The following is a 13,451-nucleotide window of genomic DNA, read 5'->3' as shown; positions in this document are numbered from 1 at the left end:
AAAGTAAATGATTATATTATTGTATTTTTTTTTTTTAGCTCATAATATTGTAGAAGTACTCTATTAAAGTTAAAGAAGCCAAAACGGGCGTATTTCACGATGTAATTAGTGCGCGATTTATTTTGTGAAGTCATAGAATAAAATAGATTGTTAAAGCCATAGCATTAGCGCTAAATCACAAGGAATTACTTTTAATATGAGGGAATATGCGATAGTATTTAATATTGTTACACAAATTAGTTTTAAGCAGTTACAATTCGCTGCTCCACCAGGATGAGCTAGATTCCAGGCCAGATATATCTATCAGGAACAAAACAAGGTAACTTAACGTTAGACAGTCTTACAGGTCTATAGTCTGTCTCATCCCTACTCTGTCTTTTCATAAGGTTAATATGTCTGTTTCAGACCATGACCCTGTCTGTAGTCGTTTTTTAAATTTGGGTCTCAGCCAGTGTTTGCTCTGTAATTGTTCATATCTTTATTACCATCAAGTGTAATCTGTGATTATATTTCATATGATTTATCTTCTCTCTCTCTCTCTCTGTATAGTAAAAGTTTTGTCTTTGTTTGATTCTGCAGTGTATCCTCTGTCCAGACCTGCATGGAGCACAATAGGTCTTCTGGTCGACGCCCTGCCAGTTTCCCCACATCTTCACAGTTTGCATGAAACTGCATGTTAGGTTTCACCATTTATCTGGTACCTTCATCTCTGCTGTTTTGTCTTTCTTGATTGTATGCTGTAATTCTCTTTGTTGTTTAATCACTGCTAATTACTGCAGCTGTTTACTGCCTAATCTGTCTGTTGCTCTCCCTTTCTACAATTTAAAAATGCTCTGATATATGCACACATCCACTGTGCCCCAGAACATGTTTTGTGCTTGTGTAAAGGTCCAGTGTATTGGATTTAGGGGCAGCTGTTGGCAGAAATGGTATGTAACACTCATAATTATGTTTTCATCATTTTATTATCACCTAAAAATAAGATTTGCTGTTTTTTTGTTACCTTAGAATGAGTTGTTTATATCTGCATATGAAGCAGGTTCTCCTCCCTGGAGTATGCCATGTTGTTTCAACAATAGCCCTGAATGGACAAAACAGACACTGGCTCTAGACAGGGCCTGCCATTATTCTCCGACAAACATAGCACCTGGAGAAGTTTTAGGTCTGTAACCTCACCACTAGATGCCACTAAATCCCACATATTAGACCAGTGGTTCTCAGCTGGTCCAGCCATGGGTCCAGATTTCTCCTTAGTCATTAGTTCAAGGTCCACACAGTTCAATATATTCAGTGTCATTAAGCAAGTTTGATGTCTCTGTCATGTAGCTGTCTGTTATTCACTTACTCTACAGCAGGAAAAAGCACTTCAGAATAAAAGCTCAGTGCTGGAAAATCACTGTACTTCAAAATCAGGTGTATTTTATTTTTTATTACAAACCTGACACATTCGCAGGTCACTTGTGGTTCATTCAGAAGGGAACCACGACCCACTTTTGGGCTGCGACTCACCAGTAAGGAACCACTTGACTAGACCTTTAAAGACTGACTTAGTTTATTCAAGTAATACAACAAAAATAATGAAACATAATATTTATTTACACACCTTTGTGACAAAAAGATCATGTAGGTATTTTTTTTTCATCCATGATGTTTAATTATGCTTTAATCCTAGTACACAAACACATGAATTCACTCACAAAAATCCACTTGAGTTTGAAATGAAAGAGTTTGTATGGAAACAAATGCCGTAGAGGATGTACACTGGCATCACAAATAAATAGGTAAGAAAACTTTGTAGAAAAACTACTAAGTGAAATTGCAGGAAAACACAATCTAGGCTAGTTAAGTGATTTCAGCATTTTGACAGACAGCCTTTATTCCCTCATCAGTGAGGATACTGACGTAAATAGAAGTTCCTCAGCACTTCCTCACTGAACTGGTAGGTCAGCTTCTTCTTTACTTTTTTAATCTCTCCAGATTTACCATAGTTCCTCAGAGCTCGAGCCATTTTTTGGTAAGTCATTTTTTTGCGGTTTCCTTTCTGGGTACCCCAGTGGCTGGCCAGAACTTCTTTGTGTTTTGTGGAGAACTGAAAGATGCCCTTCTCCTGGTCCACCCACCAGATACTTTCACTCATGTCACCCCTTCTTAGCAAGTCCAGGAGGAACTGGTACAGGCGGATTTTCTTCTTGTTGCCTTGATTGGAAAATAGGAGACCTGTTAAAGCGATTTTGTTTGGCAGTTATCTGTTTCTCCAGTTTTTATATGTACTGTAAATATATGACTTTAGGTAGACTTGGATTTGATGCCAGTAGAAAATGTGCATTGGAAATACTTACTAGTGTCTTTCCTGAAGGAGGAGTGGCTGTGGACTTCAAATTCATCCTCCCCTTCTGAAACCTCAAACGGAGGACTGATTCCTCTTTGTTCCTCCTCTGAGTAGTAATGTCCAGGCGAGGCAGAGGGTTGGTACTGGTAGCACGAGGATGGCGTGTAATACGGGATCTTTAGGAAAAATTAAAAGCATGTCACAGCTCAAGCGTGCAGAGAGGGCTGATAGTGCTGCAATTTTCTTTTGTTTTGCAATCGTCCACCATCTAACATTTTCGTTTTAACACTGTCATTGTCCTAAAAGAGGAAGTAACTCTGCCAAAATAGAATTCAATGCTCAGCAAGATCACGTGACGCAGATGACATTTCAGTGAAAATATCCCCAGCTGTCCACATCTTGTGCTGTGTTGGTGCAGATTTTTGTGTTTTTTTTAGATTCCAAACTATCTAAATGCAGAAAGTTTTCTACAAAATAATTCCCATTATACATATATATATATATATATATATATATATATATATATATGTGTGTGTGTGTGTGTGTATTGTGTTGTTACTATGGTAGCAGCAACATATTAAGTCCAAATAATCCTTTCTTTTTACCCAAAGTATTCAATTCTGGTGCATGTATATCCACATATGTATGTATATTAGCAGCAACAATGTGGTTAATAGGTTATTTGACACATTTTAAGGAAAAATCCCCCAAATTCCCTGAGTCAAGCTTCTTAAATGTGAATGTTTGCTGATTTTCTTTGTCTCATAGTAAACTGAATATCTTTGGGTTTTAATCTGTTGGTTGGATAAGTCCAGCCGTCTGAATGACTCAAATTGGGCTATGGCCAATAGTGACGGGCGCTTTGTACAGTTTTCTGACATTTCATGGACTAAATTAATCATTATTAGTTGCAACTCTTGTTTACATTTTAATTTGCAATCATTTTCATGTAAAGGAGCAGTGTGTAAGATTTGTAGGGATTTAGTAGCATCTAGTGGTGAGGACTGCAGACTGGAACTAGCTGAAACTTCTCCCGGTTAGAATTCCTTTAGTGTTTTTTGTTCAGGAGGTTTTTAGCGGGAGCTGAATTATCTGCAGAGGTCTCTGTGGATAATTCTGTTGGGCATGTCGGAGATGGGCTGCTTGCCCAGCATCTGCTGATGTGTGCTCACCTTTATTCTCTGATAACTTAAGAGCCCGCGTTCAGGAAATTTTTACCGGGAGCCGAATTATCTGTAGAGGTCTCTTCCTCTCCAAACATACAAACCCAAAGATTAAACTGATAAAAACGCTAATAAAGCAGTTTCACATTAAAGAAATAAGTGTTTTTTATGATGCTCTCTTTGCAGAGGGGCTGCTAACTATGGTGGCCGATGTGAAAACACCGATGGCCCTATCTAGAGCCAGTGTTTGGCTTGTCTGTTCTAGGCTACTGTACATAATGCAGTGCAACATGACAATCTCTGTAGACAATGACCCACTCCCGATGTACAGATAAACAGCTCATTCTAAGGTAATGAAAACCCAACAATTCTCATTTTCAGATGATTCTACACTAAAGAAAACATACGTATTGTATCTTATTCCATTTCTGCTAGTATACCCCCTAAGTCCTACAAACTGGAGCTTTAAAAAGGGAAAAGCTGTGCTGAAGTAGTGCCAAAAATAAATAGAAAAAAACCCCATAGGTACTTGACCGCAGTGGGTAAATGTCTCCTTATTCTAGGGAAATTCTGTGAGTAATATGAATTATATGAATCACATAATGTAGTAATACTTGACATGACGCCTTTTCATCAGTATAAAAACACTACTTCTAATTATAACAAGACATTTAAAACCAACCTCATATTAAGTTTAGGGGTCTTTTTTCCTATCAGTGTGCTTTCAAATCAATATTTTAAGCCATAATTGTACAAATTATGCCTTTTCACAATTGACCCAACATCCATTTCTACCATCAACTCACTTGTGGTGACACAGAGAGAGGTCCAAGTGAAGGGTCCAGGTGGAGGGGCAGAGACTCACTGCTGAAGCGGTACGGCTGCACCAGTTGTTGTGGAGACACCGGCTGAAGCTCTACGAGGTGATTCACTGGAGAGTTCTCAAAGTCCGTCGGCTGGACACGCTCCGAGTGGAAGGTCCATCTGTGGTCTGAAATGTGACAGAAGGTGAGGCACCCAGTCGCGTAGTGATTTGTGCTCTTTTCAATGGTAGTCGTCTCACCTTCATAAATCTCCCCCACATTAGTGAGGTAGGGGTACAGCTCTGCAGGAGGTCGATAGTTCTCTGGTTCATTTGGAAGGATTTCCTCTGATGCCTTTGGAGGGGGAAAAATAGATTTATGTCACAGAGAAAGTCAAAGTTTGGGTCTCTTCATGCTGAAAAAAAAACAGTCAAATATGACTATTAGTTGTTACACTAGAATTACTTGGATTTCTGTATCTAACTTTGCCTTTCTTGCTTTTAATAGAACATAAAACAGGAAAGTGAAGAATAAAGTAACAGAACGGAGCAGGTCAGCAGGGGAAATACATGAGTTTGTACACAAGCGAGGGTTTACTGTATGTCAAGGTTTACTTTCCCAATTTTTACAGCAAAAAAGGTCCTTAATATATACTAACAAAACTCTTAAAAGTAAATGTTCTTCTTCCTGTCAGTCACATTAATCAATAAGTCTGAGTTCTAAGTCCCACCCCAGTCTCTCGAGTCACTAAACCATTTTTAGAAGCAGCAATAGAAACACATCAGCAGGACACTAAACGGAAAAATATCATCTCAGTGTCCAGAACAACGATCAAAGACCAGACATGAAACAATAGAGCAGCAGCACTTACAGGTGGTATAGCATAGCCGTCCATCATGTAAACAAGGCAGCATGAGAATCCTGGTCCTTGAAGCTTGTGATGAATGTTAACTTTATCTTATTGCTTCACTGTGAAACACGCAACGTCGCTGACTTCACCAGACAAATGGGAACTGAAAGTGTGAAACAAGCTGGACCCTAAACTGTCTGTGTGTTCATATCACCCAGTTGTCAAATTCATATGATCACCTAGTTCCTGATGGCCGAGAGTCATGTCCTCTATGAGCCAATCATATTTAAATGCATTTCCTGCATAATTAGGAGGTATGATTTAGAGTAGATTATAAGCAGTTACAGTATGTCTATAATTATTTCAAATGTATTTGCATGTATTTGTGCAAACAGTCACACTGTTAAAATAGGCATTGCCTGTTATCACACACTCCGTGGCATACCCTTGTATGCATCAACTTCTCTCATTGTTTGTTCAAGTGCTGCAGCGATGTGACCTTAAAAAACAAAACTTAATAAAATGACATTGTGATTTAATTTAACACAAATCAGGCTCTCCTGGCTGTGCAGGAGACTTGTTTTCTGACTATCAATCACAACAAACCCCCAGTGAGATTTACTCATGTTGGAATTTCTTTAAGTATTACAGCAAACAAAAGCTGAAACCAAAAATGAAGTTTGGAATCGAGCTTGTTCCTCTTTTAGTTTGGCATTATGGTTTAAATTGAGGAAGTGCTGACCATGAGAATGAAACCAGTGAAAACATGACTGAAATGTCCTGAGCTCTGTGTCCTTGTTACTTGTGTTGTAATTTTCCTGCTAAACATTAGACGTAATAGCTGAAAACTAATACTTAAAGCCTGTGTGATGCCGTTTGATTGTGGCTAAACAACTACTTTTTGACATTTAGTTAAAAGAAATGAGTTTTTATGACTTTTCTCAAACTTATACAATGACGCCAGCAGTATTCCAGTGTATTGTTTGGAGTGTTTGGCCCTGTCTGGATGGAAAGTTACCAGCTGCGGTCTGATGGATGTGATGAAACTGTTCCCTGTAAACCAGACAGAGACAATGGGACCCTCTGTGGGGTTTAATAGGCCCTGTCTTTCCACTTTAGACAACAGCAGCCGAGTTGATACAAAGTGTGTGAAAACCTGAGGGAGGGTACTTCCTCTGGTATAACTGTGTCAAACTTTGGCCATCCTTTCAAATCATGATCTACTGTAAGTGCAGGCCTGGGGCTTGTTGTGCTTTCAAATATTTGCTCTGTCTCCATCTACTGGAAAGAAATGTTGGACTGACCAGTATCTAGGCTAGACTGAGTTCAGAGGCAGAGAGGAGACAACCAAAATAGCTCATCGAGGCCCAAATTTATTTATCCTCTGCCTTGGAATTTGGCTTATTTCGGCGGTGGTTGACAAAATCTAAGAAATGAGGGCTTCAGGGGCTTATCTGCATTTCACATTTCCACGTATTGCTGAATATCCTCCCCACCTCAAATACTGACAGCAGCAGCAGCAGCCAGGAGCGGAGTCCTGCTGTCCCGTGGAATTATCACGGCACCGAGGCGAGATACGCATGGAACATGGCTGCTATGAGGACTTTAACCGTGGCAGGTCTCTTTTTGGCATTCTGCGCGTTGGGACTGATAGCAGTGGCGATCAGCACTGATAATTGGTACGAGACTGACGCGAGGAGGCACCGGGAACGCTGCAAGAATTACTCAAACAAAAGAAACGACCCCGGCTACATTTACATCTCCAACAACAACCTCCCGCTCCGCATGTTGCCAAAGGAGAGGAATGTGGCGCGGAGGAGCGGCGCTGCGCTGCTGCGGGCTAAGCGGCACTTCTTGCCTCCTGCCCCGGCCATGGAGTCCCTCTGCAGTCGGCATTTCAACTCCACCATCACAGGACTGTGGCAAAAGTGCCACCGAGAGGGATATGACTTGGAGACAGAGGATTTAATCTTCAAAGGTTTGATCATATTTGGTGCTAGTATTGTTGTTTTGGACGTTTGTGTTGTTGTGCGTGAGGTGCGATCAGTAAATACTTTGTGCACGAATGCGCTATCCAAGGTGCTGATGCTGCGCACAGACCCTCAAGGCCTACGCACGCAGTATAACGCGGAGTACAGTTACCATCGACGTGCTGTGTTGTTTTCCAGCACAAAAGGGCAAGCTGTAGTAACAGAAGCCTCGAGATGCGTACAATAAGCTACTCTACAATGGTGTGGGTGGATGGGTGGGTGGCGGTGGAAGGGGGTTGGGTGCTTTTTTGGGAGGGGGGTGGCAGCAGAGAGCCTTGTGATATCCTCTTCATCTGATCTCAGTGCTTATGTGACATCCTCTTTGTGTTGTTTACATCCACAGGATTGGTTCCGCGCTGCACACCAATAAAATACTACTACTCATCAGCAGCGTTGCCCAGAAATCTGCCAATCAATCTGACGAAGACAATAAGGCAGGATGAGTGGCACGCGCTCCGTGAGTTCCCCCAAACGCCTTTTTTTTCATAATGTGATGAATAAAGGTGGAGAAACTTGGCATCGCCCCAACAAACACTGTGTCCTTCTTCTCTTTGCAGACCTGCAGAGGATGACTGCCAGCTTCGTAGGCATGGCCATATCCATCATCCTGTTTGGCTGGATCATAGGCGTGCTGGGCTGCTGCAAAGAGCATGATCTGATGCAGTATGTGGCTGGACTTCTCTTCCTCATGGGAGGTAAGATGGGATATACATAAAGAACACTACCCTGAATCACCACAGAGGGGCAGTAAGCTCTTTGTTAATGAGAGGGTGAATGATGCATCAGAGGAGATGAAAATGGGATGCTGTCGTGTCTGACTCTTTCTTCCTCTCTGGCAGGGACGTGCTGCATAATCTCCCTCTGCACATGTGTGGCTGGGATCAACTTTGAACTTTCCCGCTATCCTCGCTACATGTTTGGGATACCAGAGGACATCAGTCACGGTTATGGCTGGTCCATGTTTTGTGCTTGGGGTGGACTAGGCCTGACGTTGCTGGCTGGCTTCCTGTGTACACTCGCCCCTTCCCTCTACCCTCCACACACCCCTGTGGTGCACAAGCCCAGGCAGGAGAACGGCTGTGTGTGACAGGCCGCCGCAACATCTAACAGACACCTGTCTCATCCTGAAACAGTGACGAGCCCTGCTCCAAAGACAGTTATACCCAGGGACTCAGAGCAGAGAGAGCCTTCACACAAGCTTGGCACAGAGAAAGCACAGGACACTGGCTCTCGCTCACATGAAAAATGAAAAAGAGGTGACATTTGACTGAAGACGGTTTCAGTTCCTCTGGTGCTTTTTATCCTGTCCCTCTTCATGAATGAACTGTTCAGTGTTAAATTGCTTGCTCTTCAAGAGGAGAATAGTTATACGAAATTTTTCTTCCTGTAAAATCTGCTAGTTTGAGAAGAAGACAAAAAAAAGAGAAAAAGAAAAGCTGGCAGCAAATCAATAGCACAACTTTGAAATCTGTATTGAAGATCAAACTATGGATGTGTACCGTCACGTTTCAAAGGGCAACTGTGTGTCATTATGTACCCATTCAAAACAAGATATGTACATGTACTTTTTGAATTGTATGTATGCAGATGCATTTGTGTTTATTCAAGGAAAAATATGAGCATTAAGACCAAACTGTGTTCGAGGGAAATGTTTTGTTGTTCTTGAGGTCTTACCCCCCATCGAAATATTTTTGAAAAATAAAACAGCCTTGCAAAACCATTCTTTCCTCCTGTGTAACACACCGAGCAGACGTCATATAAATGTCTCTGTGGTGGTCCTTCCTCTTGCGTTACGACACGAGTTCACTGGTATGTCAGCAGGCAGAGAGGTCTGTTAATGGAGTCAAAACATCTGCAGCATATTTTAAAACAGCAGCTGTTTATATTTCTGTTAGTGGTACAAGAGTGTCTGTTTTATTCAACCACTTCGGAACACTTGCATGTGCAAATTTCGGTGATCAGAACTTGAGTCAGTGACCAGAGTTGAGCAACAACGCTGATGAAAACAGCAACACAGAACAGAAAAAGTGAAGTAATTGTCTGCTGTGCATTACAGCAAAATAAAGCCTCATTAAATAAACATCCACGATCCATTAAAAAATAAATGAAACCCAGATAACTGCATCAAAAGCTCTCTGATCACACACTCTCTTCTGACAACAGCACAAAATTGTACTATGATTGATTACTATCAAAAGTTTTTCCATTGACAGGATGCATACCAGCCCATGTGAGCTGTTATTACTTTCCCACAACTTTTATGAGAAATTAAATCTTTCTGACATATCTAATTTACTTCCTGGCTTCGCTCGTCCACTGAAGTTTCCCTGCTGCTTAGCATCTCCTCTTCACTATTGTGTTGCCCAAATAATATTTTTATTATCTTCACAGAGTTATTATGTGCAGCCGCAGCTTTGAAAGAAATCCCTGTTGTCGGTTAAAAACCTTATTGGCCACTGGAGACTGTGTTTATGTAAGTAATTATACATCTGTGCTAAAATAAATTCAACGCTGTATGTCACAAGTGCAGACAAAAAAAAAAATCCATAATAAAATTATCTGTACTTTGTGACAAGCTGAAAGATGAACCGTTTTGAAATTAAAGCACTTTATTCGTGTTTATTGTAGCGTTAATCTCCTCTGGCTCACTGCTCATGAATGATTTGTTCAAACTGTGGAGAGGAAAGAAATAGTTCTTAAGTAAAGTATCAGTACCACCCTGGAATAATCCATTAAAACTATTTTTTTTTTTAAATATTTGATATGCAAATAAAAGTATTTGTCGTCAGATGTATTAACATATCAAAGCTCACTGTAAGAAAAGTTCCTTTTGCAGTACATTGTTATTGTACTGCACTGAACTCTGTGTGGTGACAGTGACACAGAACACCTGCACCGCGTGTTTAATGAGGAGAAAATCCTGCATGTCCTCCATGTTCCCACAGTATTAAAAAGTCATTTAATATAGTCGGCAGTCTAATTTCTCCACGTATTCCCAGCTAGTTTAAAGTCTAACTGTGTGCTAAATTTTATGAGCTCTGTCAAACCTCACTCTGCAAAGCAGTGGTGTGGCCAGTGAAACGTATTTACAGTATACTCACCTATCAGCCAAAAAGCCATTGGGATATATAGAAGATTATAATCACTTTCTTTTGGTAATCTATCCGTCTATCTAGTTGTACATCCACCTCATTAACTACAGCTACACCACTGCTGAAAGTGACTGCTAACAGCAGTCACATAGATGTAGTGAAAAAATAAGAAGTACATATTCATCCTGAAATGTGGATGCAAGTGTAAAAATGTCCAGTGCTTCATAAGTGAACGTGACAGCAGTGTCTGAGTAATGTGACGACCCCTTCCACTCTGCCTGTCAGTTGTCTTTCTCTGTATGTGTCTGCAGATGATGGGAGTTGGCTGGTTGGTGGAGCTGGGAGGGTTGTCTGGTTGTACCTGCCCATCTGGGTGAGGCTCCCCGAAGGCATAAAAGGACTACCTCTCTAATCAGTCACTCAGCCAGGCCTGCCACATGCTCCTCAGCCTGTGTTCTTTGTTTGGTTTGCTGCACCATCCAACATGCACTACATCATATTTTCACTCATCCACACACCTCCTACATTACTGATTCCTACTTACACACTCCACCAGTTGTTGAATATATGTATTAGTTTGAGTTAAATAAATCATTTGTTGATTGATATATTTGTGTGTGGCCTCCCCTTTTGTTGTCAGCCTTGAGCCAGGCGGTAACAGTAATGTAAACCACCTGAGCAGTGGTAGAGAGTAACTAAGTACATTTGCTCAAGTCAAGCACAGCTTTGAGGTGCTTAAGTAATTCAATTTTCTGCTTCTTTATGCTTCTACTTTTCAACATTTTAGAGGCAAATATTGCACTTCTTACTCCACCACATTTATCTGATAAATTGACTTACTCTGCTGATTCAAATCATTAATAGGAAAATAAATATGATGTATTATTACAGATTAAGCTGCCCAGCAGTGATGTTTCAATCTGCTCTACCTTTACCAGCTGAAGAAATAACACACGTACACATTAATGCATGCATGCTTAGCTGTCAGGGCCCCAAGGCTCTGGAACACTCCGCCCATGGAAATCAGGTCGGCCAAGTCAATGATCTCTTTTAAGTCCCTTCTTAAAATATACTTTTATCTGAGAGCCTTTCCTGATTTTACTTGAGTTCATTTAGACTGTCTTTTATTTCCTCAGTTTTTATACACTAAAGTGTTTTAGTCAGTTATTTTAAAAGTTGTTTTCATGTCTTCTCTGTTTTAATTATTGACATGTAAAGCATTTTATTAGTATAACGCAATAATGCAGAATGCATAATGAGTACTTGTGGTCGGCATTTGGAATCTAGCTGAACTATTTGATGCAAGATGGCAGAGAATACAGAAAACCGGTATTATACAAAAGTAAAAAGGCAGGGGAAATGAGGGGAGAAGGAAGAGGAGAAGGGACGAAAGGAAAGAGGGGAGAAACGAGAAGAAAGAAACACAGATATTCTAGGATATCCCCTGAACCAAACTAGTTCTTATTTCTTACCAGTCTTAGCATCTTAGTTTTGTTTTTTTTTTACTTCACTCTACTTCACTCTTCTTCCCTCTTTATAGCAATAATCATGTGTATGTTTGTATGAATGTATGTATCATTACTAATATTACTATTAATATTACTGTCATATCTATTTTGATGCTAGTAATTCTGGGAAAATGTACATTCACAAAGACATGTTTGATTCTGTGTCTCATAAGAATGTTCCATTTGTGCACTGACATGTAGTTGACCTGAGAAGCATCACTGCACTCAGCATGTTTTATGTTGACAGGCTCCTGCCTGTCTGGGAGATAGGATGTCGACCTTGCTGATGCTCCCGAGTTACACACACACTTAATATGACTCTTGGAGATGTGATGACTCGAGGATCTGACTGACGTGGGACAGACACTGTATAAGGCTAAGACACAGTTGAGGCTGAGTTGAAAAACATTGAAGACCCCTGCTGTTGATGCTTCCCAGATTATCTATAGCAATGCCTAACTGGTCCAGCAATGGGGTCTAGATGTCTCCTTAGTCATCAGTTCAAGGTCCACAGTTTGATACATTGAGCATCATTTGGCCATGCTGTCGAGCTAGTTTGCTGTCTCTGTCAAGTAGGTGTCTATTAGTCACTCATTCTATAGCAGGAAACTGCACCTCAGCATAAAAACTCCTTGCCAGAAATTCACTGTACTTAAAAATAAAATGTGGTTTTTACAATCTGACACATTTGCAAGTCACTTGAACACAGTCACAGAATGGACCTGCAACCTACTTTTGGACCACGACCCACCAGTTGGGAACCACTGATCTAGAGCCTTAAACCACATCTCACGGTCCTCATCAGGGAATGGATTTTGCTCAGTGGGAGTTTTCTCAGTTATCATTTAGTTGGTCCACCGAAATGCTTTTGAAAGCTCCTGACAAAGCTCAGTTACCATTTTGGCCTGCTGATGACGACCTTGAGACATAGTTAAAAACCTCCTGAAAACTAGAGTTACTGCCTTGTGGTTGCATGCCTCTGCCAACCTGTCAAGCTGCAGTTACAGTTTTCATCCATGTCTGTTCAGACTCATGTAGCCATGACACCAGACAAAGCTTTAAGTATGAATGTTGCTACAAAAACACTACAAATTTTAAGACATGGATGCTTCACACACATCTCCAACTTGACAGCACAGAAGATATGTACAGTCAGCACAGTTTCAAGATGGACACCCAAGATTAGTGTCACTAAGTCAGTATCCGACCAAATGTCTCCCCTTCTGTTCCTGAGTTATGATGCTGAAAAATGGCCAGGAAAGTGTTTCTGCAAAACATTATGATGTCACAGTGAAGCTGAACTTTAACTTTTTGGATACAAAATGTCATAATTTCATCACTTTATCCGGTCAGATGTTTGTGTAAAATATTGTCATAATTAGTGTATAAATTCTTGAGTTATGGCCAAAAGTTTAATTAGTTCATTGTTCAGTCCAAGTCGACGTTTGTGCCAAATTTGAGGAAATTCCGTCAAGGCCGTTTTGAGATATTACATTCACGAGAATGAGAGGAACATGGTTACAGTGACCTTGACCACCAAAATCTAACGGAGTCCAACTGGACGTTTGTGCCAAATTTAAAGAAATTCCTTCAAGGTGTTCCTGAGATACACATTTACAAGAATGAGATGGACGGACAACAACCCAAAATCGTAAAGTCTCCTGCCACCTTGGTCA

At 40.7% G+C, this 13,451-nt stretch overlaps 2 protein-coding genes across 3 annotated transcripts; one reads left to right on the top strand and one right to left on the bottom strand.

The window, feature by feature from the left end:
• Positions 1 to 1,575: 1,575 nt before the first annotated feature.
• Positions 1,576 to 5,390, bottom strand: spi1a (Spi-1 proto-oncogene a). Of its 2 annotated transcripts, none has more exons than XM_049573231.1 (5): positions 5,167 to 5,390; positions 4,556 to 4,649; positions 4,299 to 4,483; positions 2,340 to 2,505; positions 1,576 to 2,217 (listed from the first exon to the last, which is right to left on the bottom strand). In XM_049573231.1, the coding sequence occupies exons 1-5, from the start codon at positions 5,191 to 5,193 to the stop codon at positions 1,886 to 1,888; spliced, it is 804 nt and encodes a 267-aa protein (XP_049429188.1). In that variant the 5' UTR covers positions 5,194 to 5,390; the 3' UTR covers positions 1,576 to 1,885. The 2 variants fall into 2 exon arrangements, with proteins under 2 accessions (XP_049429188.1, XP_049429189.1); XM_049573232.1 differs by having other exon boundaries at positions 1,576 to 2,196; positions 5,167 to 5,388.
• Positions 5,391 to 6,380: 990 nt separating this feature from the next.
• tmem276a (transmembrane protein 276a) lies at positions 6,381 to 8,915 on the top strand. Its single transcript, XM_049573230.1, has 4 exons — positions 6,381 to 7,123; positions 7,519 to 7,632; positions 7,733 to 7,870; positions 8,015 to 8,915. The coding sequence occupies exons 1-4, from the start codon at positions 6,733 to 6,735 to the stop codon at positions 8,260 to 8,262; spliced, it is 891 nt and encodes a 296-aa protein (XP_049429187.1). The 5' UTR covers positions 6,381 to 6,732; the 3' UTR covers positions 8,263 to 8,915.
• Positions 8,916 to 13,451: the final 4,536 nt, after the last annotated feature.

The sequence above is a fragment of the Epinephelus fuscoguttatus genome, linkage group LG4 (assembly GCF_011397635.1).
Source record: "Epinephelus fuscoguttatus linkage group LG4, E.fuscoguttatus.final_Chr_v1".
In the NCBI taxonomy this organism is placed as follows: Eukaryota; Metazoa; Chordata; class Actinopteri; order Perciformes; family Serranidae; genus Epinephelus; species Epinephelus fuscoguttatus.
Note: the sequence above shows the minus strand (reverse complement) of the source record. Positions and strands in the feature narration are given on the sequence as shown.